The sequence below is a fragment of the Symsagittifera roscoffensis genome, chromosome 5 (assembly GCF_963678635.1).
Source record: "Symsagittifera roscoffensis chromosome 5, txSymRosc1.1, whole genome shotgun sequence".
NCBI classification, from domain to species: Eukaryota; Metazoa; Xenacoelomorpha; order Acoela; family Convolutidae; genus Symsagittifera; species Symsagittifera roscoffensis.
Genome location: NC_087066.1, coordinates 7,756,335 through 7,783,881, shown reverse-complemented (window position 1 = coordinate 7,783,881; position 27,547 = coordinate 7,756,335). Strand labels below are relative to the sequence as shown.

The 27,547-nt window shown below is 34.6% G+C and overlaps 2 protein-coding genes across 2 annotated transcripts in view; both read right to left on the bottom strand.

The window, feature by feature from the left end:
- LOC134845583 (neuroendocrine convertase 2-like) overlaps window positions 1-9,919 on the bottom strand; it is a 31,568-nt gene extending 21,649 nt beyond the window's left edge. Inside the window, exons 1-4 of the mRNA XM_063862539.1 lie at window positions 9,031-9,919; window positions 2,967-3,095; window positions 1,772-1,960; window positions 755-831 (exon numbers count right to left, since the gene is read on the bottom strand). Coding sequence (XP_063718609.1) covers window positions 755-831; window positions 1,772-1,960; window positions 2,967-3,095; window positions 9,031-9,243 — 608 coding nt within the window. The 5' untranslated portion in view covers window positions 9,244-9,919. The remainder of the gene's footprint in view (window positions 1-754; window positions 832-1,771; window positions 1,961-2,966; window positions 3,096-9,030) is intronic.
- Window positions 9,920-19,797: 9,878 nt separating this feature from the next.
- LOC134846187 (uncharacterized) lies at window positions 19,798-20,595 on the bottom strand. The gene has a single exon (XM_063863436.1). It carries the CDS (start codon window positions 20,590-20,592, stop codon window positions 20,065-20,067), a length of 528 nt encoding a protein of 175 aa, XP_063719506.1. The 5' UTR covers window positions 20,593-20,595; the 3' UTR covers window positions 19,798-20,064.
- Window positions 20,596-27,547: the final 6,952 nt, after the last annotated feature.

Genomic DNA, 27,547 nt, shown 5'->3' with positions numbered 1-27,547 from the left:
TCCATATCGAATAGATTTTTGGTTAAAAAAATATTTGCAAAATTCTAAATTTTGAACAATATCAAAAATCAATTGTGAAAACTTGAGTCGTACGAAATTAGTACGACCCATTAGCTAGACTCAATTCAATTTCGAAAAACTTGGTTGTGCGGGATAATTCACTACGGACAAATATTTCGTGTTACGCTTTCAGGACTATGGACAACATCTTCAAAGTGCGCATAAATTAGTCCAGAGCATGGCCAATTCGCAATTGTCAAACTCCCAAAATTTTGTTTGAAAAAACGATCGGAGGTAAATTATCTCGACAAATTGAAAGAAAATGCCGGAAATTTAAATGGAACCTGCCTTTTTCACATTCAATTTCCGAAAAAGCCATTTTAACAACATGAACTGCCCTTTTTCTAAGCTGGAAGCAGTTTGAAACATCACACGACAACGAAAGTTGCACTTCGCAAACTCCGGCTAATCTAATGATGAAACTTTAAAACAAATTCGAAATTTTTTCCGATTTTATTCCCTCATCTCCCGGAAACCCAAAATTTCAATCAGAGCTGGTGATAATAAAAGTCATCGAAGCCCCCCTCCCCAGTTGTCGAAGGTACGAAAACAATAGTTACATCTCTGAAAAATGACCAGCACCTCAAAAATTAAACAAACTCTTAAAACGCAAACATTTTAGATCCGCAAATAAACGCTTGCTGCTATCGCAATTGTGAACAATTTTAACACTTTAAATTTTTTGTGCATTTACCTGTTGAACCAGTCGTCAGTGTATCTAGGATAGGGATAGGGATCATCGCTGCTGAAGTCGTAGCTGGCCTCCGCATTCTGAACACACAACACAAGTTATCAAATAAGTTCACTCATCGTTCACACTTTGAATCAAATAAGTTCACGAATTATCAAATATGTTCAATTGAGTTCGCACTTCATTCTCAATTACGTTCACAGTCTCAGGCGTGTTTGTTAACCTTTTGTCACTCTGAATTTTTGGGGTCATAATCACGAAATTAAGGCTGAGACAACACAATCTGATTCAATTGTGGGTAAAACTTAACACAAATAATCAGCTTGGCTTCAAATTTGAAAGCTATATCTACAAGGAATTGTACAACACTATATGTACAACACTATAAACCAAAACTGACAAACAACGGATCCTTGGTGAAAAAATGGGATGTAAAAAAATGTGATCAAAAAATGGAATCCAAAATCGCTACTGCCTCGCATGTATAAAAAAAACTCACAGCTTTAACAGTACGTATCACGAATTAAAGTACTTGTACTTCAAGGTTTACGTCAAAACCATCAAAACTCCCTCATTACATGATTTATTCATTTTTTTCATTTTAATTGAAGCTTTAGGGTTAATGAAACGAGATCCAATTTACGCAGAAGCAAAAAAATGCTTCGCTGGTAAGGTGAAATAGTTAATAGCCTTTTTAATTGGATTCATGACGTACTGTTCGTATCAAAGACTTAATAACATCAAAAAAAAATTAACCAGAAGGTAAATAATTGGCTACATGACAAAAGATCCCTGGGCAGTTTTAGTTTATGGGATCTTTTGGTTCGGTATCGTTTGTCATGGGAGTTTTTGGTACGGTATCTTTTGTGTTGACACCAAATAAATCATCTTTGAGGTCGCAGAGGTTAACAAACGAAAGAAAATTAACGGTTTTACTGGTGTGCGATTCGCCCTAGATCTCTGAAAGTTTTCAAAGTACTGTTTACTGTTCTGCTTTCACTCAAATTTAAATTATCTAACGTAGTTAGGTGCCAAGTCCGGATGAAGATAGTCCAGTCCGTCGTCCATGATCGCCACAGTAACCCCCTTGCCAGTGTATCCCTGCTGCCAGGCTTCAACTACATTCAGATCCAGTCCGGGTTTGCCCCCCGCTTGCCCAGTGTTCAACAGGTACCACTGCTTGTCAAAAATCGGGTCATTCACCTGCACCTAAAACAAATTACACAAACTTGTTATTATTTAGCAAAGAACCTTCATAAATAAAATTATTAACTATAAATAAAGTTAGTAGTAAAGTTTATAAAAAATAACAAAATTTCTACTTGTTATTTTCTAAGAAATAACAAAATTTCTAAGACTTTAATTCTTCTGCATCAGGTTGGGAATTTATAAGCTCCATCTGTTGAAAAAACTTGTTCCGAACATGTAGCTGAAAGGAGTTTTCATTATCCTGTTTATTTTTTAAGTCAGGTAGAAACAGCCAGACGGGGTGGAGTGTGGAGTGATGTAATATACTTAAGCTTTTCCAAAAAAAAAGACTGTAGCTTTGATCAAACAAAATGCCGAGAAAAATAAATTAAAAACATTCACTTTTTAGGAGCCAGTAACCAATCAAATAATACAGCAAGCGACAGTGAGTCGCAAGCGAAAATTGGTTGGTAAGAATGATCGCCAACTACAAATTTGCGCTTGAGGCTAAGTGTCGCCTTGCTCAAATTAAAGTTCAAAATAGAACTAGGCCTTTTTACTGGCGTAATGACCACTTTGTATGATTAAATTTATCTTATTGCCTGGTGCATTTATAGATTGGTAACTGGCGTCTCAAAAACAGCAAAAGTTTTTTTTCAATTTTTATTCTTATGATAGCGACAATACATCATTACTGTATCCCATCTGAATTTCATAAATAAAAATTTCATGAAAAAAGAAACACTATAAAAAAATTAAAATCAAAATCTCATTTCACGAGTTTACCAATTCATATCTTGATATAGAAGACATAATGACTAGCTTTTACCATCAATTTTTGATGATAGGTCGAGGATTTTAGCCCAAGAGCGAAACATTTAAATAATAAAGATCAGATATCGTAATATATTGCCGAATTTATTTCGCTACACAAAAATCGATCCCAAAATCGAAACCTTTCAAAAATAGGGATCAGATGTTGTAGTAAATTGACGGGAAGATTTCGCTTTAAAAACCCTTAACAGACCTGTGAAGTGGAGCCCTGTTCCTGCGCCATGTGTTTCTTGGAGGAGTATCCTCTCTTGCTCCTGCTCAGAGATGCCTCCGAGGCCAAGTGGTCTCCTCTCCTGCGCCGATGCAGAAGTTCTTCATGGAACTAAAAGAAAGGATAGTGAAACATAGCCAGCAGCTGGTATGAAAAGCCAACATATCCAAAAAAAAAACATTTGCATGTAACTCTTAACCAGGGGCTTAGCAGCGATTCTCCGTGAAAAGCTTACCACAGTGGATAAATTGTCTTAGCTGATTAGCAAAAAATTGAAAAGCGTTAATAAACTCAAGGAAACCGAAAAATGACAAAATTTTGAAAAAACAATCAGGAAAATTGAATTTTCTCTGAAGCGCTTGTAATCTCAAATTTGCAATAATAATAGAATTTTTCAGATTGTTTTTTTAAATAAATTAGTATGTCTCCTAAGATCAGTTTGTCAGGTGACAATTTTCGAATCAGTACTGTATAAGAGAAGGAGTTAAAGCTGACATCTGGTTTTTCATACTGAAATTAGTAAATGTTTTTCACGTGCTGTCAGTCCATTCAATCCCCATAATAAATGAACTCAAAACTAACTGTAAGAACAAACAGTTTTCTTGAACTTTAATATGACAAAAAAGCACTATTGGACACTCGATTCTAGACTTAGTGATTATGTTCGCTAATTTTCTCCAGCAAACTTCAATTAATCCGTTTTTCGTGATGTTTGAAGCATTGTAGTTTACAGTTCGGATGCACTTTATGAATGCACTAAGCCAGGGGCGGATTTTTTTAGGGGGGGAGGTGGGCTCACGTTCTTTTTTCTCTCAAGGATTCGACCCCATTCCGACCCAAAGGGTCCCCCCTTTGTACTGTTTTGAGATATCAATTTTTGGCTGACGGACCCTAAATTTTTTCAAAAGGCGCCTTTGGCGCCAAAATATATTAGTTTTAAGACGGGAGCGCGCGCCGAATAACGCAATTTTTGGTTAAAATTTTCCAAAAAAAGCCTAAAAACGCCTTTTTGGCCTGTTTTTTCAAAACTTTGCCTGCGACGCAGAAACTTTGGCCAAAACAGGGGGATCTTTGTAGTGCTTTGGAGAGGGGAGAGCTCAGAAAATCCATTTGGTCGACCTAAAAAAAGGTCGACAAAGTTTTCGAAAGTTTTTGGGAACTCCCCTCTCGAGAAAATCCTAGATCCGCCCCTGCACTTATCCATGTATGCACTTTTGAGTTCAATTGAAATTCATCTGCTAAAAGTGACGCAGGCTCTTTTTCCTCCCCCCCCCCCCTCCCCCACCTAACATAAGTATCAATTTCATGGTGTAACGAGTGGTCTTACAAGGTTGAGTATGGAGACCGAATATGTTTGTCATGGCCAATCAAAAAAAGCGCCAGTCATAAATTGTTCTAGAATTTTAAAGAGCTTAAAGGGCATTTATTTTTTTGAAATTCGAAAACTGAGTGATTTTATTTATATATATGAAAATTTCTCTCTAAAGTAATTTCTAGCAATTAACGAATAATCTCAAAAAGTTTTTCATAGTATTAACATTTGTTTTCATGACGTTCAGTTTTTTGGCCAAACTGGAACTACAAAAATCTGCTGAACAACGTATAAACCTTATCTCCGAGACACATTTACCGAGCTAGTGGCTTCAAGTTTAACAAATGTTTCACTGTTTCTGCTTGAAGCTAATTACCGGAATCGATAAAAAGTATATGCTTCAATTTTATACGAGTTGCTTATCATAAGTGTTCATGAAGTGACATAATTGTATTGTAGGGCCATATATCTGATGAGCATTTGAAAGGGTAGTGCTCGCTGACTTAAAAACAAAAAATAAATATAACACTTTTTCTCTTAGATAATAGTTTTTATTGCAGTTCTAATAAATACTGAAAGGCGCATTTATTGAAAATTGTGCCTCGACATTCTGGATAGAGACATTTCAGCCAATTTAAAATTCAGACATTTCGCCAATAAAATCAAGACAATTCGGCCGGAGACATTTTAGCCAATTAACCATTGCAGCAATTACTCCAAAAATTAAAAACAATTATCGAATACAAAATGCATTGGCAAGTAGTTTTGGTTGAAATTTCTCCTTATAATTTAGTTCAAAATGTCTCAGTCTGAGTTGTCTGAACGAGATTAAAAATTATTCAACTTCTGGTGACGTTTTTAAAACTCATTTTGCGGAGAAAATTTCACCTGAAGTCTATCAGCAGACGACTTCAAGTATACAGTTTATTTACCATTCGAAGGTCAGAATGAGAAAACCTTTCACATTTTTGCAAACAAAAACAACCCGATTGACTGATTACTTTGCAAGGACCACCTGATGTGCTTAAAACAATTTTTATGCAAAGGTAAAGCGGAGCTTTGCAACACTTGCGATGCAAAAGCATATTGAGATACAAGATAGTGAATGGAAAAAAGGATAACAGTAAAAAAAAATCTAAAACAATAATTTGGAAAAAATTACTTGGAAAAACAACTGGAAAAAAGTTTTAAAAATACAGCTATAAAAACTTCACATTTGTATCGGCTGAAGTTCATAAACGGCCTTTAAAAAAATGGAAATCACTTAACAATCAGAAAGAAAGGCGCCAATCTTCTGGTCAAAACCTGTTTAGCCGAAAGCAAAACTGTTGTCATGAAAAAACTCATAAAATTTGAAAGTTTTTACGACCCATCGAAACAAAAACACATAATCGCATACGGATGTTTTGCGCTCAAAATTACGCAAAACAAGTTGACTGAGCCGATATAACATCAATTGAAACTGTTTACCCAATCCAAAAAAATCAAAATCAGACTTCGTAAATTTATAAATTTGTGATCTTTCACTTACAGTAAAATCTTCTTGTTTAAATTGCAACAAAACCTATGCTTTAAAAATTAAGCTAATAAAAACTCTACCAGAATTTTAAAAACGGCGTTTCAAAAAAAAAACGGAAACTGAACCGACAAGTAAAAGGACGAAAACCATGGACCCAAAAAAGTGAGCCCTGCAGAAATTGTCTTTGAACCCCCTGCTGAAATTGTCTTTGAATCCGCTCGATAATAATCAATCTGACTTAGCAAATTACCGAAATCTCAAACACCAAAATTTTTTGAAAAAAAAATCTTTATTTCTTTGAAAGGAAAAACGGCAAAAAGGATTTCCTATGATACCACGCTCGAATATCTACCAATTTTCTTCAAGTTTCTCTAACTCCTGCAAAAAAAAATTCTCGCGCGCGCTATAATTTGCTTAGACAACAGCAAAGCATGTAAAAAAAATTTTTTAAATAAATTAAACTTTCCCACTGAAATAATAGCCCATTCCCCTTGCTATTATCTTGAATGAATGAAAAGTTAGCAAAAAATCAGACGAATTTTTGTCGAAAGCACTTTTGTGCTAATTGTATTGGAACCTAAGCCCAAAAAAACTACTTTACAATACAGCGCTCGAATATCTAAAAGAATTTTTTGAAGAAACATTTTAAATAACAGCAAAACATCTCTAAGACTTTTTTATTTTGCTTCAATTGAAATGAATATTTTACAAAATCAAAATCACAGATGAAAACGTCAATTAACTATGAAAACGTCAATAAAAAACGTCAATTTTCCAGCAGGAATGGTTGAATGTTCTTGCCGAATCAACAGCATCCGTTTCAAAAAAGAACTACCGGGTTTGTATCACTTAACACAAGATACCAAATTAAGCCCAAAAAATGAGCACGCCTAGCACGGAAAAACTTCAAGAGTCAGACTTCTCCAAATTCAAGGAATCATCAAAATGAAAATTAGCAAATTAAATATCTTTTGTGTAGTCAGTGACGAAAACTGATATCAGGAAAAACAAACAACTGCAAGCCTCATACTAATACACAAAACGCATTTTGAAAGAAAAATAACCTTTTAAAAAGTTGAAATCCTGACTTAACTATAAGATTTTTTTCACAGAAGTTATCAAGTAAAAAACTCAAAAATGGTTACCATTAAGTGAAATAAGAAGCCTAGTGTGTCCAATATCACAGGCTCAAATTAGAAAAGAAGAAATTTAAATTCACTTCTGAGCACATACATGCACACACAACTTTTTCGCTTGCCGAAAGACGCAATGCGGCCATTAAATTGATATAAAATAGATCAAAATCTATCAAGCCGAAAGAAAAGGAAATGAAAAAGAAACAAAAAAGCCGAAAAATAAATTGTTGTCATGAAAAGCTTGAACTAGAATTTCTATTAAGATTTTTAGCATTTTGTGTGATCCAGAGATCAGCATAGAAAATTTGATTTCCTTGAAATGAATCTATATTAGATCATTAGGCTGATAAAAAATTGGCCAAAATCATTTGGGCAGAATACATGTTTTAAGCGAGGAAAAAGAAAACATAAAAAATCAAAGTTTTAAGCGAGGAAAAAGAAAACATAAAAAATCAACTATATTGTGAAAAAAAAACTAAGCCGAAAAAACAGACAAATAGAAGAAAGTTAACTTCTGTAAAGATGACAGACAGTTCCCAGCTACCACATTACACCCATTATATGAACAGACAATTTTTTTGAGAAATGGAATATTTCCCGTTTGAAGAAAAAACAGGTCCTGTCACATTTGAACCCAGGACCTTTGCCGTCCCAAGCGTATTCGTTACCTCCAGACCAAGGGTACCGGAGACACAAAGAAATTAGAACTAATTGAGAACTGAACCTAATTCAACCATTTCTAATTTTGACCATTGTGCCTAGAGTTATGTACGGGAAAAAGTTCTAGTACTTGATTGCAATACATTTGCTATCGCAAGGGTAATTATAAATTTGCCTAAGTGGAAACTCAAATATAAGTACTGTAATATTGTATCATTCAACTTATAGGAAAAAGATAAAATATTTCTAAGCACTTGAAACAAGCGCTGACGGATGTTTCCACTGTTAAATTTGGCTCACTTTTGGCTCAGTCAGACTGAATTATTTTATGATCCATTCCGTAAGGTTTTTTCATAGCGAGAAAAATTTGGAACTATTGGTTCTGAAAAATTGATCAAATCATGACAGAAAACTGTTGTATGTTTGATATATCACTTTATTAATTCCCAGCTACCACATTACACCCTTGGGTCTTTTTTACACGGGGAGAGAGACGTTACTAATTTTTCTGCAGCCGGTCCCAAACTTGAGAAAGCTTCACTTGAGGACCTCTCCAACTGTCACAGAAGCGGAATTCGAACCAAAGACCTTTGTACTAACGGCCACGCATCTTACCCACTCAGGCACGTCTGCTCATGATATATCACTCGATTATATCTGATATTTTTTGGGCTACCACACTTTGCGAAAAACACACCATGATGCCTAAATTCCTTCCGTTTTCAAGGCCGGAACCGGAATGAAAACTCAAGAACTCAATAACAAAAAAATTCTACTCAAGCCAAAAAACGAGGCCCTTTTACACTGATAATTTTATATTTGCTAATTATAAATATACCTTTTTGCTTTTTGTTTCAACACTTCTGGTTGTACACTTCAACAAACTCAAGTTTAATTTCAACCAGTCAACATCTTGTTTTTTAATTTCAAAGTGTATGCATTCCGATTTTTAACAATAACAGGTTTTTCATAGCATTTCCGCCTCGATCAATGCATATCAACACCCATTCAAAATGAATGAAAAATATTTAACATGCATCAACAATCATTCCCCGAATTAAATAACAAGTTTTGTAGCTCTAAAAACTATTGGAAATTAACCTTCTTCATTCTAATTTTTTAATTAATATCTCGTTGGAAACAAGTGCAGATGTTGAAATTGATACGTTTTGTTTTGTTTTAAAACAAAAATTGTTGTAAATAAAGACCAGGAAGAAGACTTTCTGAAATTGAAGTAAGGTTTGTTGAGAAAAAACAATCACAATGTTGAAATTAAATGCAAAAAAGTATAAAAACAGATGCAAACTGAAACAAAAGATAAAAAAACCATTTTTTTTAGCGGTTTCAATGAACTGACAGACAGTTGGATGGACCATTGGTTTACCAAAGTTGAATAATTGGTATTGACTTAATTCTTACCTCTGCTTGACTGGTTAAACTGCAGGCTACTCCCCCCGCCGTCCAGCAATGTGCTTCCGACACAGCCTCCCCCAATTCTGATTTAACAACGAAAGTTATAACACATACTAACAAAGCAACTAAAGATGATCTGTGGAAAGTGTTTCTGAACAGCAAAAGTCGCGATAAATTTGAAATTCCTGAAGACTTTTTACATGTTGCGGCTTGGTTCATATTTCTCGAACAGAAATATAAAAATAACTATATTTCGACACAAAATAAATAGTAACGAATTAGATAGTAATAAATATGTTTTATGATGATGCTGCTGCAAAAAGTGACTCCTTTTTCTCTCTCCCAAAAAGGAAATAAACAGCAATTTGGACTTGTGTGGTTTGGCCTGGTAGCGAATACGAATGAAAGTTCAAGCGGTGTTGTATCAATTCCCCATTACGGTATACTGTATCAATCTAATCTAACGGGAAGGAGGTTAAAAGGAAAGAGTTTCTCGTTTCGGATGTAACCGACCCTTGATGGGACGAAATTGTCGCAATTGATGAATTAGAACAAAAACCTTATGAGGGTTTCAATTACACGTTCGCCTAAACAGTCTTGGTTAAGCAGTCTTACTTTTTTCCCTGAGTATCGTTGAAATAACTACGTAGTGTTGTTTTTAGTCTGTTGTTTTTCGTGTGTTGCACTATGGTACCGTTAGGTAGGATGTTATTGGTAAAAATCAGAAATATATGCCATACTACAACACTACTGCGCCATCAAAATACGTCGAGCGAGGTAAATTTTGAGGTTCAAATCCCGGTTAGATAAGCGACTACTACACATAATACATACACAAGCTACGCTACCATGTATATCGACAATTGCTGCTTTTCTAACATATTTTTCATTTCTTTTTTCTCTTCTGTTGAACCGTACAGTTGCTACAAAATAAGAAAAGCATTCAGCATTAGGTAGCTGCTACATATTTTTTCGGGCTATAGCATAATACACTTATTGCCATTATTAAAGTGGGAAGGTGCTAGGTAAATGGTTACATAGCTGTACCCAACTAACTTAGTTAACAGAGAGAACCGTAAGCATACAAATTTACCAACCAGAGAGCAATTATTAAGCAAAATTGATTCTTACAAAAAATCTCAAAAATTGCTTCAGTTTCTTAAAACTCGGTTTGAAAAAGTGAGTTTTCAAACTATTTTGTCTTCGAATATTTCAAAAACCACACATTGCTATATAGCAATGTGTGGTTTTTGAAATCTTGAAGATATCTTTTCAGCCAATTAGATTTAAGAACTGACGAAATTCCCTGCATACTGAAAAGTATGGAAGGAAAGTATTCGGCTTGATGGCTGCACCAGGAACGAGTAGTGTAAGTACTGGTGAAGAGCATATCGGGATAAATGGAAAATGCAATTTAGAAATTGTGAGAGTAAAAATGGCGCCGCTGTAAAGGTATATTAAAGGTTGAAAATCCCCAGCAAAAGAAAACAATTAAACGGATAAATTTCTATCTATAGTGAAAAAGTGGAAAATTTAAACACATTTTCCTGTATAAAATACACATGTAAGAACAACAACACAACAATCCCTGGTGAGCAGCGGTTCTCATGTGTTAATTTCGTTTTTTCCCTCCTCTCCAATAGCCATCAAATATTTTCCTTTCCAATCGATCCCAGCACCTTTACAAATAGTGGCGTTAAAAGTAGACTGGCATACTAGTTAAGCTACACTGCACACAGTAAAAAATTAGTTTCCGGCTGGCTGTTTCTAAAAGGCAATAAAATTCAATATCCTAGTGATACTTTTTTAAGCAGCGCTCAAAACCCTAAAAATAATTTGTCCTTTTTCCTGAAAATAATTTAATCAATAAGAGCACTGAAAGACAAAAGAAGTTTAAATTGATACGATATTATCGCCAATTGAAAATAAAACGAGAAAAAGTATTATTCAGAAGTTTTCAGGGGGTAAAATTAGCTTGCAACAAGAGTCACATAGCTATTAAAAACCATGTCTGAAATCATAAAACAACCTTGTTGCCCAAGCAGAACAGAAAACTCCGATCGAAACATATCGCTAAGATAAATTTGAGTCATTTGAAACTTTAGAAACTTATTTAAATTATATTAAATTTATTTTTTTTCTATTAATATTTTCTTAATCATTATGGTTACCTATGCTTTGAATGAATGCTACTACAGACAAGAATGTTCACCATTAGGGTAGGCACTGAGTGTCTTTGTCCAACTCTTTCCTATCCTCGCAGTATAATAAATGTCAAATTATTTTGTCGTTTGTCATGCTTAGATAGATCTTCTAAAAACAATGAAAAAGTCTCCCAAGCTCCAAACTGCACTATTCTTGCTCTAAATTAGTCCGAAATTGGAAAAAACTAATCCGTATTTACTCAGAGGTAATTAAAAAAAATTGAGAAAGATTTCATTTTAGCTCAGATCATGACTGCAATGGCCTCCGTATGTTTTTCTTTCGATACCATACGACCTTTATTTTGTGATACCTCGTTGTTTTTAACCCGTAGACAAATCTCCTACCCACGTTAACTGATTGAAACATGAAGCACCTTTCCAATCTGCAAAAATACTGCTCTTTTTTTTAGTTAACCAGCCGGAAACCTAACCAAAAAGTTAATTATTTAAGGCTAACTAAGCTCTGACATGGCTATCTTACAAAATCTCAGCTTGAAAATAAGTGCGCATGTGCGATTTGAACCCCAATCAAATGATTGCTGGACACATTTGGTTGTGTATAAGTGGGCGGCCCGATTTACGAGGCAGAGCAAACAGGTATTATTCAGCATTATTACAGAAGTGTAGAACTCTAAAAGATCAAACAAAGACAACTTTGAGCCATCTTAGTGGATAGATTCAAACATAACTATACTTAAAATTTTTATCCCGAGAAAATTGAGTTAAAATTGCTTTTCTTCAAATATACCATGTGATACAATTGAATGCTTTTCAGACATCTGCGATATACTCTGCACGTAATGTTACAAACTAAAAACTATTACCGTTACGGTAACCAACGCAACGCTAGTTCGGGAGCGGAACGGGTGCGAGACTGAGACGAAACCTATTTTCCTTCAATTTGTTAATTGAAAAATATCTCTAATACTGCACAAAATCAGACGTTTTCAATCGATGATTCAGTACTTTTTTAAAATGATTTATGAAATTTTAAAAAAGTGATTCAGTATTGTTAGCGTACAGTAATTTTCGTCACTGAGAGAGTTCAAATGGCACTGTACAAAGTCAATGATGCACTGTTGATGCAGTACTGGAATTTTACCGAAACATTAAAGGAGCAGTGTTGATTTGCACAGTTAGACCAAACCGCACCTTTATATAAAGGTGGTGCTTTTGCTTGAAATCAATCACGTCTTCCAACTTAAACCAATTCTATCATAAAGTCGTAATTATTTAGTACATTTTGCCAGGTGGGTTATTTGTAGGTTTTGAAACAATCTCAATGGTGATTATAAACTTTGAAACATCTTTTAATACTATTGTACAATCATCTTTTCAACAAATCATATTTGAAAAAATGAATCGAAGAGAAATTGCAGAAGGGGCATTAGTCAACACAGAGGCAAAGCTGAGCTTCGCACCACTTGCGATACACAAAGCTACCGACTCTTAAAAAAATTGCAAATTGCCGAAAAAACAACACCCAAAATGATCCAATGTTTGTTTCAAACTGAAACTCATTATGATGAAAAACTGTTGTCATAAATAAATCATGATGTTTTAAGTTTTTACGCCCCATCCATACTAAAGCAGATAATCATATATGAATATATTTTGCTCTCGGAATTGCGCAATGTAGGTTGATTAGGCCGAAATAACTATCTGTTTAAATATCATAGAAATTGATGGAAATAGATTTTGCCATATTTTCATGGAAATTGAACTAATTATTAAAGAAACTCCAAAAATTTTAGTGTTGCAGGTGGCAGATAGCTTGATGCCGTCAACCACAATATTTGGTTCGATATTAAAGTTATTAGTCCATGATGTTAATTTGTCTTGTAAAAGTGATGAACTTCTGTGTTTAGGCCAGGAATTAAGGCTGAGATAAATATTATGGTTTTTGTTAAGTAACGGATGTTAGGAACTTGTGAGGGTTATATTGCGTAATTGAGTAGTTATTTTTATGATATCTCTTTCGAGTAAGGGCATTTGCGTTTCGTATAGGTTACAACAGGGCCAAATTTTTGATGGGTTAGAACACCATCATGAGAGAAATTGTTTGTTCATGCGTATAACTGTGCTTTTTTTCCGACCATTGAAAATAGGGAGGAACTTTGTATTCGGGTGTGTTTTAGTTTTTTTAAACTTTTTGTTTTCCACGCAAAATCAGGTACGACAAATAATTATCGGATCGGCTTGAGTGATTTATCAAATTAAAGCCCTTCCAGTCATGATTCGAACCACATTAAAGCATTACCAAAATTTGCTTCTAGTGTCGAGAAAAACCGGTTTGAAATTTTGGATTTTTTGTAAATTTCAAGCGACGAAAGCCAGCAAGCAGGTTTATTCATGCTTGTTTTAAGCCTTTTACAATAGTTTAATTATACTAAATTTTACCTTTACCATAATGAAATTTTGGGATCAAAACCTTCAATATTCAAAAAAATTTCTGCAAAAATTTTTGAAACATATTCTGATTTTTAAAAAAATTCTTCATATAATTTTTTTTCTAGTCAACTGCATCAAAAATTGTTGGCCTAATTACCTATTTTACTATTATAGTTGAACATGCCTAACATAGTTTTGCGTCAGATTCTTTTATCACACCACGCCAAAAAACACTAATTGCAAAGAAAAATTTCTCGTAGTTTTTTTGAAGACCATGGTCAGAGCATTCTGTGCTACTTGCACAGTAACCGGCTATCCTTGTTTCTTTTTTGGTATTGTTTGGGTGTGAAATGATCTGTTTGATGATTCTGTTCCTCGTATTTGTATCGTGGATAGGCTCATAGAAAGAAAAAGACAAAACTTTCAAGCTTTCGAGTGTTTAAGTCTTTTAGCCCCTTATTTGCTGCCCCTTAGTGATCGTCCCTCCAAAAAATACCCATTCAAAAACTATTATTATAACAGATTTTTTTAATAACAGTTTGACAGAGTTTACACTTTGGGGTCTCTGGTATGCTGCAGTTGGAGTTGGTCCTTCCTTTAGGTTGAAAATATCTTACAGAAAATTCGGCTTTACCTCTTAAAGCATCTTGCATGTAAATTGCCAGACCCCGTCCGCATCTAACCCTCCGAACGGTTTTCTCGCTTGTGATAGTTGATTTGAGCAAAACCTAATAAGGGTTTGTTTTTCGCCTTTAGCCCGAAAGGTTTTTCACTCAGCTTTTCCAAAATTGATAATAGCTTTCTCGGGAACCTCAACAGGTAGTGTTTCGCTGACAATTTCTGAAGTGATTCATGAATGACCTGATCTTCGTATTTTGTCACAGCACCAATCAGTGGAACGCAGGTTTTAAGTTGCTGAGCTGGTGTCAGTTGAGCTGATGGTTTTATTTTTTTGTGTGTGCATTCGTTGAAAACGACGAAGCGAGATGCGTCTATTGCGTGAAATGGAATTAAATGGTATTAAATATAAGGAGTCAACTGAAAAAGTCGAAAAATTAAATAATTTTTTCCACTCTGTATTTACTCCGAAATTCAATTTTAAAGTAACAGACATTGCTTGCGAAAATGCTTCCCTCATAAATTTTGACATATCTCAAAACAAAATCCAAGAATTGTTGACTAAACTGGATGTAACAAAAAGTAAAGGCCCGGATGGCCTGCCGCCTTGTTTTTTGAAAAGTTTAGCTAAACCGATGAGCTCCATTTTAAATGCTATTTTCAAAAATATCAAGAGGGTACGATGTGTACCTAAATTCTGGAAAAGTGCTGCTATTTCGCCCATACACAAAAAAGACGACAAAAGGCAAATAAAAAACTACAGACCTGTCTCGTTATTAACAATTATCTCTAAAGTGCTCGAAAAATGCATGTACGACCACTTTACGATCACTTTCAAAAATACATGAAATCAAGTCAACATGGTTTTGTTAAAAAGAAGTCGGTTGTAACTAATCTGTTAGCATTTTTACAACGAGTTTACGAGGCGCTGGATAAAAATCCGAACGATGAAGTGCTCGTTTATTACACCGATTTTTCCAAGGCATTCGATAAAGTGCCCCATTTTGAATTGTTGAAAAAAGTGGCGAATATTGGAGTAGGGGGGTGTTTTTTGGAAGTCTTAGCGAGCTAACTTGAAAACAGAACGCAGTGGGTAAAATGTGACAATGTATCATCCTCTTCTAAATTAGTTACAAGTGGAGTTCCTCAAGGGTCTCTGCTGGGGCCGTTACTGTTTTGCATTTTTATAAATGACCTGCCAGAAGTGCTAAAATTCACTACTCCCTTCATTTATGCAGACGATTTAAAACTTTTCTCGGCGTACCTATCCAAATTGGAAATACAATCAGATATATCGGCTTTAGAAAATTGGGTGAACGGAAACAAAATGGAGTTGGCTCCTGACAAATGCAAAGAGCTGATTTTTCGAGGAAACTCAAATTCAATTCAAATCAATGGGCATATGCTTGAATCAGTAGAAACAATAAAAGATTTGGGGGTATATATTGATAAAACCCTAAGCTGGTCAAATCATCTAATGGCGAGAATGAAAAAAGCTAATCAGATTTTCTATTTTGCTAAAAGAAATGTGGCAAAAAGGGTTTCACAGAGAGTAAAATTGGGAGTTTACAAGTCAGCGGTTTTACCACTTATAACATTTGCATCTTCGTGTTTTAATATATGCCGCGCAAATTTATCAAAACTTGAACGATTCCAGAAAAGAGCGCTAAAATGGGTAACAAACAGTTATGAGAGTGGAGAGTGATTATCTAACGTTGTTGAAACGAACGAATACATTGCCCCTTACTATGTTCATACAGCTATGCAATCTATTGAATCTATCGAGCTTTTTTCACAGTGAAAACGATTTACAAATACGACTATTAACCAACAAGTCTGCCTCAAATACAAGACAAAATGACGGCCCGACATTAAGCCTTAAAAAAGTCCGCACAGAAAAAGCTCGCGCTGAGTTTTGTTTCAGGCTGTCTCGGGTGGCCAATCATCTACCTGGAACAGTAGATTTCTTCAATCCCACGGGGCTAAAAAACAGACTCTTGAATTTTATGTGGACCTATCAAATGGCGAAATTCAATGAGGCGAATCCTTGCACATGGATACTGTTTTGTGATTGTCGAAACTGCAGGGATGTATGGAAGACGTTTTAAAAAGAAACGAACTGGGAGCAGTCCCATCAGAAGTATTTCTGAGAATCCACAACAACAACAACAACAACAACAACAACAACATTGCTTCAGCAAGAACTAGGTCGCACACGTCAGTTGGTAACTCGAAGAAACGTACAGCGTTATAAAGGTTGATCTCACCTGTAATTGTGTATTTGCGTTCGTTATGTGATGAAAAGACACAACAAATGGGACTACAACTGTAATGAGTATTGGGATGTAGGTTTTCTAAAGAATTGGACTTGAAAAATTAGTTAATAATTGAATTGCTTGATGTTCTCTTTGAGTGCCAATTACCTGGAGTTTCATGATATCCTTGATGATGAATGCAAGATCGCCTCCTTTGTCGCGCTTCAATAGTCTGCTGCTTTGTTTGACGATTTGGTATCCATTCGCGTACTTTGGTTCACTGGATGGGATTCTTTTTTTTGACCATGTGTTTGTTTTGTCCAGTTAGCATCTGAGACTGTTTGCGTTGAGTTGACGTTAGTCATTTTCTGATGGTGGTGGTGATTATTGTTTCTGATGGATATCAGTGGAGTCTACTCATCAATAGTCCAATAGAGTTAAAACTCCGCGAACATTTTTTTTATAAATTGTGTTTTGCGTGTCGAGAATTTAAGATCAATCCAGCTTCCGAAACAGCATCAGAGGGTAAAAAGAATTTGAGCAACTCCCGTATGCGGAATGCGTGGCACAAACACGTAGAAGCATTCTTTGAACCGAGTAATAAATTACCATTCATATGAAATTGAGATTAAAAAAATAGTTATTTCAAACTAAGTAAGAATGAAAAAATGAATGCAAAAGTAATTAATAAAAAAGATTTCAACAAGTGACAATTTAACCAAAACCTGAAAACAGTCCATGTTTGCAATGCAACAGCAAGCAACCAGTCTTGAAAAAAAGTGTTTCTAAAAGCAAACACCAACCAAAACTCGATGCTGGATTATAATACTTTTGTTTCCTTCAAAAAACATATCTCAACTTAAAAAAAAAAGAGAAATCCTTTTTTGAATCTGATTTCACGAGAAAAACCAAATTCTTCAAGGCATTGAGTTTGCTAATGCCCTTCCCAGGGGCGGATCTAGGATTTTCTCGATGAGGGGGGGGCGGATTTTCAAAAAATTTTCCAAAACTTTGACGACCTTTTTTTTATAGGTCAACCAAATTGATTTTTCGAGCTCTGCCAAAGCTCTGTTTTGCCCCTATTTTGGCTAAATTTTCAGCGCCGCAGGCAAATTTTTGAAAAACAATTTAAAAAAGCCGTTTTTGGGCACTTTTCGAAAAAATTTTACAAAAAAATCGCGTTTTTTTTTGGCGCACGCTCCCCTGAAACGCAAAACAGCTAGACAGTTCTAGGCTGATTGACAGGCAGGTACCAAACTCACACTTAATTATAGTATGAGAACTCTCAGAGATAAGTAGATAAAGAAATAGCAACTAGGATGATTGACAACTGAATATTGTAGCCCCTGACAGTTCCACTCAACGACTGAGATGAAATTTGCTTTTTAGTCGTGATTTCGTTTCGTTTAGATTTCAAATAATATTAAAAATATCGGGAAAAAAAATCTCAAGTTTTGGCGTTTCAGAACTTATATCCTAGTTACATAGTTAAAAGGTAGTTCAGACAAGAAACGCGCAATCACGTCAAAATGACTTTAAAACAATTTGAGCTACCGCGTTGAAAGTTTGAGATTCTATAAATAGCAAAAAAATTGACATTCAATTTGCCCTGTTTTGATAACTGAGAAACTCTGTGAAATAGCGAAAAGTAACCGATCGTTTTTCTCAGAGGGATTTTTTTCTATTTGTTTTTCTGACGTTCGACCAAGTATCATCACTAAAACTTCTTTATATACTTTTCAAGTTTGCATTCAGTACACGGAGATTTGTTTCTAACTTAAAATAAGAATTTAAAAAACAACTATTGTTATTTCAACCAAACTTAAGCTATTGAAACTTTAAAATTTCACATCCTCCGACGGCTTGTCAGATTTTAATATTATTCGATTATTCTTCATTCGATTATACATTAAGTTCATCTTAAATCCCAGCATACGTTCACTTTTCAAATAGCGTTTTTTTTTGCCGCGCGCTCCCCCTCAAAGTTAGTATATATTGGCGCCAAAGGCGCCTTTAGAAAAATTTTAGGGTCGGTCGACCAAAAATGGATTTCTGAAAAAGTATCAAAGGGGGACCCTTTGGGTCGGCAGGGGGTCGAATCCAAGAGGAGGGGGGGCGTCCGCCCCCCCCCCCTAAATCCGTCCCTGAGTCGAATATATATTTAGAAACAGAGCATATTCGGTTTGCAAGAAAAAACACGTCTTCAACCCAAGCGCCACGCTGAGACAAAACAAATATTTCAAGCTAAATCAAGCTAACAAATGATTCAGTGATTTTGTAGGAGCTTGCAGGGTCTGTTTTTTCCAACCAATTTTGAATCTCAAAGATAGCTCGTTGGGAGTTTATGTCAATTTTTTGGTTCTTCTTAGCTGATATTTAATGAATGGGCAAAAAAAATTGAGTAGAGGCTGAAAAAATACTTCAAAAATTCATCAACGAATAAGGAGAAAATCGCAGTGGCAGAAATTCCAGAATTTATTGGTGCATTATACCTCTGAACTGCTCAACCTAAAACAAAGTGGGAAAAGGAACGAAGGCATAAGGTGTTTTTCCGACTCCTTTAAGCAATCTCAATATTAGCTCGTAAGACTCAAGTTTGGTATTAAATTAAAGCCCTTTGAGCCGTTATTTGGATTCTGAAAAACTTCAGAGAAATTTTGGTCTACTCGCAATATTGGTTTGAATTAATTATACATTGAATAAACTATTAATTGACACTTATTTATGCTTTTTCTAGGAAAAAAACAATGAAATTTTGGACCAATGCAAAATAAAGAAAATTTCCCGAATTTTTCTTTAATGACTTTTTCCACAACTGATGTTGTTGAGAACATTATGCCAAGCCACTTGTACGGCAACCTTGATTTGTTCAAAACTTCAATTTCAGGTCTCTGTAACCTTAGAATTGGAAGGGAACAACAACTGAGGCAACTGATTGCGGATAAAGCCGATCGGAAAGGACATTTAGAGAAAACGATTCCAAAAACGAGGTTCATTAGGTTCATTCTGTCAAAAACAGAAAACGAAAGTTCCAAATTATGCAACAAATTAAATTTAATTTTCGCGAAAAGAAGCATACAGATAAAAAAGCAAAAACTCGCCACTATTGAACCATGCCGAAGCGTCCTCTATTAATTCCGAAGATTATTTTTATTAAATTTGAACCATTTCTCTATCAAGACGACCTTTCTAGCCTAAAAAACAGAAACCATTTTTGACCTATTTTAATCTTGTCTTTGATTAGGGCGAATACAAAAACTGCCGGGCAAAAACCTTCCTAAATACTCATTTGCAAACAAGAAAAATGAAATTTCATACAGCATTTATTATTTGTTCAAGCTGATATGGAGTCAAATTACAGTCATGAAGAAATGAGAAGACGACTATAACCTCATGATTTGCTTCAAGCAGTTTCATTAAACGGTTTATAATTTAGTTCAGTCATCATAACTAATTATTATAATCAGTTAATGAATTATTACGGCAAGTCAAGTAGTAAAATTTTTCTCAGTTCTTCTTCAATTTCAGATCCTCTAATGAATTGTTTCAGTTTATGTAGTTGATTGCTCAGTTCACAGCCAGGTCTTAGCCGTGTCAATTCCAGTAACCTGCACTTCTCCCGGATTCTCCTCCACTGAAATCTTCTCTACTGTATCATCATTTATCAACATCATAAACCGAGTTGACCTCAAATTGCCTAACTTTTCTTCAACTCCTGGAAGTTCTAGACCCGCCGCCTTCGCGAACTCAGCCTTGTAGTCCGACAACATTGTGACCTTATCTCCGACAGTCATACTTTCACCCCACTTGGTGCAGACAAACGCGTCATTCACAGTGATAACTGCGACTTGATTGACACCTTTAGCTTTCAAGTCATCAACAGCAGCGACAAAAGGTGGAATCTGGTTGTCGCACGTGGGCGTGAATGCACCGACAACTCCGACCAGAAGAGTCTTTTTGCCCTTGCAGAAGTCCTTGATGTCCTTCTTGTCGCCTGGATTGGACAGTGTGACAGTGGCACTGGGCAGTTTATCTCCGGCCTTGATAGTCATGTCTCTGGTTAGCACAAATGTAGGTCTCAGAAGACGTCGAGCAAACATACAATCTGAAAAAAGATACATTATAATAACATTTCATTAACTTGAATGTTTCGAGTCTTATTAAACCAAGCTATCACTGAGGGAACCTACATATAAAATCATTACAGATCAATTCCATCATTTTAAATTTGGGCTGTGGCCTCGCTTTAGACACAGTTGCCTGAAAATTGTTTCTCGTTAAAAATTACACAAGAGTTCAATCGACATATCGCTGCGTGAAAGCAGTTACGAAACTGTAAAAAACTATTCCGTGTGATATAGGTCAAAATATGAAACGCTAGTTCAAAGTTAAAGATTACAACAGCGAGATACATTACTCACTTAGTTCATATTTAAAGACCAAACTGAGCATCAAAATCTGATTACGGTAAACTATTCAGAACTTGTTCAGCCAAATAAAACCACTGATGTTCGCGTTAAATTTTAGCAACCACGTGCACAACTTAAGCTGGTTCATTTTCGATTGTTCTTGCAGTATTTAACTCTGCAAAGTACCAAAGGTTAACGAAACGCAAAAATCGCTGAACCTTAAATGCTTGTTATATTAATCTATATTAAATTGCAAAAAGCTGGAACAGACAAAATTAATAATTGAAGAGCAACCTGCAAATTTTGAGACATTTTTTGCATACAAAATTAAATTTTTGGGTGACCTTGCGACAAATAATTGCAAAAAGTTGGAACACACAAAATTATTGAACAAGAACAAATGAGCGGTTTCAGGCAAAAATTGTCTGCAAAAGCTTATTTTTCTGACATAAATTATGACAAGGTCGCCTAACAAATCAAAGTTCCATGCAAAAATTAATAAAAGTGGTAGATTATAATAAGTAGCAAAAAAGTTGAAACAGACAGAAAAATTTGAAAAGAGCAATCTGCCAATTTCGAGCAATTTTTGCATGCAAAAACGAGTTTTTAGGTGACCTTGAGTCATCATTTCTATATGAAAAATTTATTTTTGCATACGAAGGTTTTCTGAAATAGGTCATTTGCTCTTTTTAATTAGTTCTGCCAGTTCCGATTTTTCGCAACGCTTTAAATAGAGATTTGTACAAAAATGGAACAGAAATTAATTAAAAAGAGCAGATGCCCCATTTCAGAAATAAGTTTGCATGTAAAAGCCAATTTTTCAGACAAAAAATATGACTCAAGGGCACTGAAAACGCCAACTTTTCGGACAAAAAACATGACTCAAGGGCTCTGAAAACTCAAGTTAGCATGCAAAATGAGCACAAAATTGGCAGATTGCTCTTTTTAATTATTTCTATGAGTTCCATTCTTTGGCTGATAATTATACAGTTAAATTATTTCTGTCTTCTCCAAAGTTTAGCAACTCACTATAGTATATACTTTTTAACAAAATTATTGGACAATATTTTGAAGATCCGAAAAAATTCTGACCTTCAGACAGATTTATTAGCGTTTTTCAAATTTGCATAAGAACTTTCAAGAAGGCAAAAAAAAAGATTGCGCTTTTACGGAGACTTCTATTTTTGAGTAAATTCAAGCCCAAAACTTCAATACAGTTTTCATAAAACAAAAAACTGCCATGGAATTTTTCAGAGCAAAAATATGAAAAATCGAAAAAAATACAAACAATAGCTTTAGAGAACTACACTGCTGATTTAAATTAGCCGGACACAACGAAAAACAATGAAAAAATCCAAAACAAAAGTTGCCGAGAACTTCACCAGAAGCAACCTGGTGCATTTTTTTTCGAATCTCACAACAAAAATGGTTCCCCAAAATTAGGTCATTTAGGTTTTCTTAATCAAAAAAATAAATACACTGAAACTAAAAAGTTAATTGATGAGAATTTTATATCAAAAGAAGCCTCTTACACAGCCCAACCAAGTTCTAGAGAAACATTTTCCGAAAATCTGTATCAGAAAAAATATATTTGGTTGATAGCCGAAAAAAGTTATCTTGACTACATACAATTCAAATTCTTTGCTTAACCCATATTGCAACGTTTCAAGCAAATTTTTGGAAGTTTACCGTTCTAAAACATTGTTGCGCCGTGTAAGAGGCTTTTTAAATAAAAATTTCTCGTCAACTAACTTTTTAGCGTAGTCTTTGATAAATGAAAAAGAGCCACCATGATCCATTTTTGTGGTAAAATCTTTAAAAACTTCGAAAAAAAATACGTAATATTCTGAAATTCTGCTGAAAAGCAAATTTTGTTCTGTTCACTTTTTGTCTAATCTCAACCCAATTTGAGAACGCGTTTGAAATTTTTTAAATTTTGTCCGGATAATTCAAATCAGCATTTTATAGCAAAAATCACAATGTTTGAGGGTCTGTCGAGCGCAGCGTTTAAGAAATTACTCCGCTGGGCAAGAATATTCGCCAAAAATCTGCATCTGTGATATAGTAAAAATGTTCTTTTTTCAAGTCAACATTTCAAACGATCAACTCGCTTCAACTTCAAGGCTAGGCAGTACCTACTTGTATTTTGTCTGAAGCACTTCCTCAGCAGTTCCACTTGTTTCAAGACGAGCGAAAAACAGCAAACTGCTCCTTTTGTCTTAAAATAGTCAAAAGGTAGCCTGAGAGCTTTGAAAATTTTTCAAACGAGCTGCTCAAATGAGAAAGGGAAACTGTGCTTGAATGAGATTATTTACTTGAAAGCCTGCTTGAAACTTCTAACTTTTAGCGAGTCGTTTCATGCTTTGAAACAAGTTGAGGTACTTCGAAAATTCTTCGATTGACGAGGTTGCTTTAAAAATCAACTTTTGCTGCGAACCAACTAATGCTGTATTTTTTGAAGTTTGCTCCCTCGAGAAACCTCAATTTCCGTACCTAACTAGTGGACTAAATTTTAGTACGTAGGGGTAATTATACTTCAGAAAACTACCTGCTAGTGCCTGTTTAATGTAAACCAGATTACATCTATCACGAAACCTTGCATACCCCAAATACCTTCTAGAGGGCGTCTGTAACATTTAGACCCTACCAGCAAAACAAAGCCCCGCAACATTTAATGGGATTCACGCCCTTATAAGTAATCTTAATTCATTGAGAAAAAAAAATAAAACACTAATTTTTAGAAAAATACACATATAGCTGAATGATGTGCGTCTAGATAAAAAAATACTTGAAAATATGAGCTCGAAACTATTTTGAAATCAGATTGATACATTGTGTACAAATACTTTGACAAAATATGCTTTGAGTGTTCCGCCAACTGTCAACCGCCCATAACTTTACAAAAAATGTTCGTACGTCACAATAAAAAATTCAATAAGGTCAAGATTCCACGCAGAGGCTGAACTGATCTACGGACCCACAGCATGACAAGCTGGAGGAGCTAAAATGAGACAAAAACCACTTTGTTAAGAAAAAGATTGAAAAAGATGATCCACTCAAAAGACAATATTCAGCGGTGGACTAGCGTTAAAAACAACCTGTTGACACAAAAAAATGTAATCAGATACTTTTTCAGAGTTAGAAAGTTTTTATTACTCCCCTCGAGCTAATTTAAAACCAATAACACTAAACGGGCTGCTTGTTAATAGTTGTAAAAAGCTATTCCAACCTTAATTCTGTAATCTTAATTCTGTAATCTACTCCAATCTTTTACAAAAAAGCTGGTCAAGATAATCAACTTTAAGCTATATTTGAGAGTGTTTCAAAAGAATTCGTAGAAAGAAAAAACTAACAGTCCACGAACCATATTTTTATAATCTTCAACACTCTGTATCAGATAAGCCTACAAGCTACTACATATTGATAAATAAAATTGACTTTTAGACAAAACGGAAATTTCTGAAAATAGCAGATTGGTGTTCCCATCCTTTCAAACATAATGCTGTAGAAGAAAAATTAAAGCAGCTTCGCTGCAGAACCGGTAATCTAAACTTCTGAACATTCTTCGCAAAAACAATCTTGAGCTCGATACTTCAGGTGAAATGAATTGAAATGAAGTTTGCCTTTTGTTCGAAAGCTTAAGGATAACTAGCGTTTAACGCACCTTCGGTGCTTCGAAATTTTTCGACAGCTCATGAAAAACCGCAAACCTCGAACACTTAATGGGACTCTGGAGAAATTTGGGACTCATGAAAAATGGGACTCATGAAAAACCGCAAATCTCGAAAACTTAATGGGACTCTGGAGAAATTTGGAGGCCAGATTTGCAACCACTGAGAGTCCCTGAGAGCACCCTACTATAGGGTTAGGAATCCAAAATTTTGTGAACTTTTTTAAACCCAAGTTTCCCGAAAAAAAAAATTGAAAAAAAAACGTCTTTTCTCGGAAACTAAAAGGATTTGAGCATTCATATTAAGAGGCAAGATTTGAGACGCCTAGGTGTACGCTGATAATAAGGTTGTATCTTCATCAAGTTAAGAGTTTCAAATTTTTTTGAATTTCTTTGTAGATATGTTCTTCGAGAAATTTTGAAATATCAAAAAACGTCACACCTCGGAAACTAAAAGCATTTGAGCAGTCGCGTTTAGCAGTCGCATGTGGCAAGATTTGCAACTCTCTAGAGTACCCTGACAACACCGAGCTATAGCGTTGGAAATTTCAAATTTCGAAAAATAATTAATTTAAACTTTGTGAAGTTTTCTGAAAATTTTTGAAAAAATCACAAAAAACGTCATATCTCGAAAACTACAAAGAATTGAGGAGTCATACTAGGGGGCAAGATTCGCAATCTTTGAGAATACTCTGACAGGACTCAACTATAGGGTTGGGAATTTCAGATTTTACGAAAAAAAAATTAATATAAGTTATCTGAAAATTTTTTGAAAAAATCACAAAAAACGTCATATCTCGAAAACTACAAAGAATTGAGCAGTCATATTTGAAGACAAGATTCACAATCTTTGAAAATACTCTGACAGGACCCAACTACAGGGTTGCGAGTTTCAGATTTTTAAAAACTAATAATAATTTAAGTTTTCTGAAAATTTTTGAAAAAATCACAAAAACATCATATCTCGAAAACTGCAACAAATTGAGCAGTAAAATTTGGAGGCAAGATTCGCAATCTTTGAGAATACTCTGACAGGACCCAACTATAGGGTTGGGAATTTAAGATTTTACGAAAAAAAATTAATATAAGTTTTCTGAAAATTTTTTGAAAAAATCACAAAAAACGTCATATCTCGAAAACTACAAAGAATTGAGCAGTCATACTTGAAGACAAGATTCACAATCTTTAAGAATACTCTGAGAGGACCTAACTACAGGGTTGCGAGTTTCAGATTTTGAAAAACTAATAATAATTTAAGTTTTCTGAAAACTTTTGAAAAAACCACAAAAACATCATATCTCGAAAACTGAAACGAATTGAGCAGTCATATTTGGAGGCAAGATTCGCAATGTTTGAGAATATTCTGACAGGACCCAACTACAGGGTTGGGAATTTCAGATTTTCCGAAAAAAAAAATTAATATAAGTTTTCTGAAAAAATTAATATAAGTTTTCTGAAAATTTTCTGAAAAGTTTTCTGAAAATTAATATAAGTTTTCTGAAAAAAAAAAATTAATATAAGTTTTCTTGAAAAGTTTTCTGACGGATTTGAACAGTCATATTTGGAGACAAGATTTATAACTCTTAGAGTAATCTGACAGCACCCAAGTACAGAGTTGGGAACTTCAAGTTTTGTAAATTATTTTGTTATTTGAAATTTCTGAAAAAATCTCAAAAATCGTCTTGTCTCGTTAACTAAAATGATTCGGGCATTCAAAATTGGAGGCCAAATTCGCAATCCTTAATTCGATATTGGGCTGCTTAATTTAAACTGGATAAAATAACCACTAAAATCATATTCTTAAATCGAAAAAAAATTCTTAACCATTGCAATATACCATACAGCTTAAACATGCAAAAATAATACGTTGAAAAAGCTTAAACATGGCGAGATAGTGAAGCCCGCATTTAAATATATAACAGATAGATTATATTGTGGGTAATCAAGAACTCATTCATTTTAAATTTCAAAATTAAATCGAAAACCCGTTCCATGAATGTTACCAGACATTCAAAATAAATTTTTTTCACCATTGAAAGATGAATCTGGTTTTCGAGAATTTTTTCTCGCTTTTCAGATTAAAACAATTGTTTGAAAACTTACGTTTATGTTTTTTGCGTGAAGATTTTTTTTGTAAACAATATTCGTTAAACTAATGATGTGGGCAACTTTGTCAAGGGGGTCAATGTTTTCCTGTATTCCAAAAAAATTCAGTTTGTTTTTACGAAATGCGCACAAGTTCAGAGCTGTTTTTAGATTTATCTTTTTGAAAAATACAAAACTTTAATGTTCAAAGGAAAAAGAAAGCTTTGAGCTTGCTTTTTGCATGCTATCAGACATGCGAATTAAATTTCTGGTCTTATGCTAGAAAAAAAGTCTAAAAACTTTATAAAAACTCAGACAAAACTAATCTCGGTACATAGCTACGCTGAGAGTAATTTTGGTCTGGTTTTTCAGAGAAATGCGGATTTTTAAATAATTCATCTGTATTTTAAAAAATAATTGTAATGATTGTAATGAACACATAAAAATTTTCGCTGTTTTCTTTTTTTTAGTAGACATTTATATGTACAAAAGCGTTTACAAACCATATGTACAAACCATATGTACAAATGGTTTTTATTAAATTTTCGATAATGATTCGTCTGTCTGGAGGTAACCAATACGCCTGGGACGTCAAAGGTTTATATAAAAACATCCAAACAGATTTTTAGTTCTTACAAACAGCAGAGGTTTACGACGGGGGGTAGACTAAAGGTAAGAGGGGACCCTTCGAAATTGTAATTTATAATGAACCAAGATACCAAGTTGTTAACCCGAAAAAAGTCTATACTCCGATTTGATTACGCTTGCTTATCGCGAGCTTTATGAAAATATCAACTGATTCATGGACAACTCTGATCGACTGACATATGATCATCTCACCATGGCTCACCTCACACTGTCTTCACCAAACTGCTCTTTGAATTCAAGCTA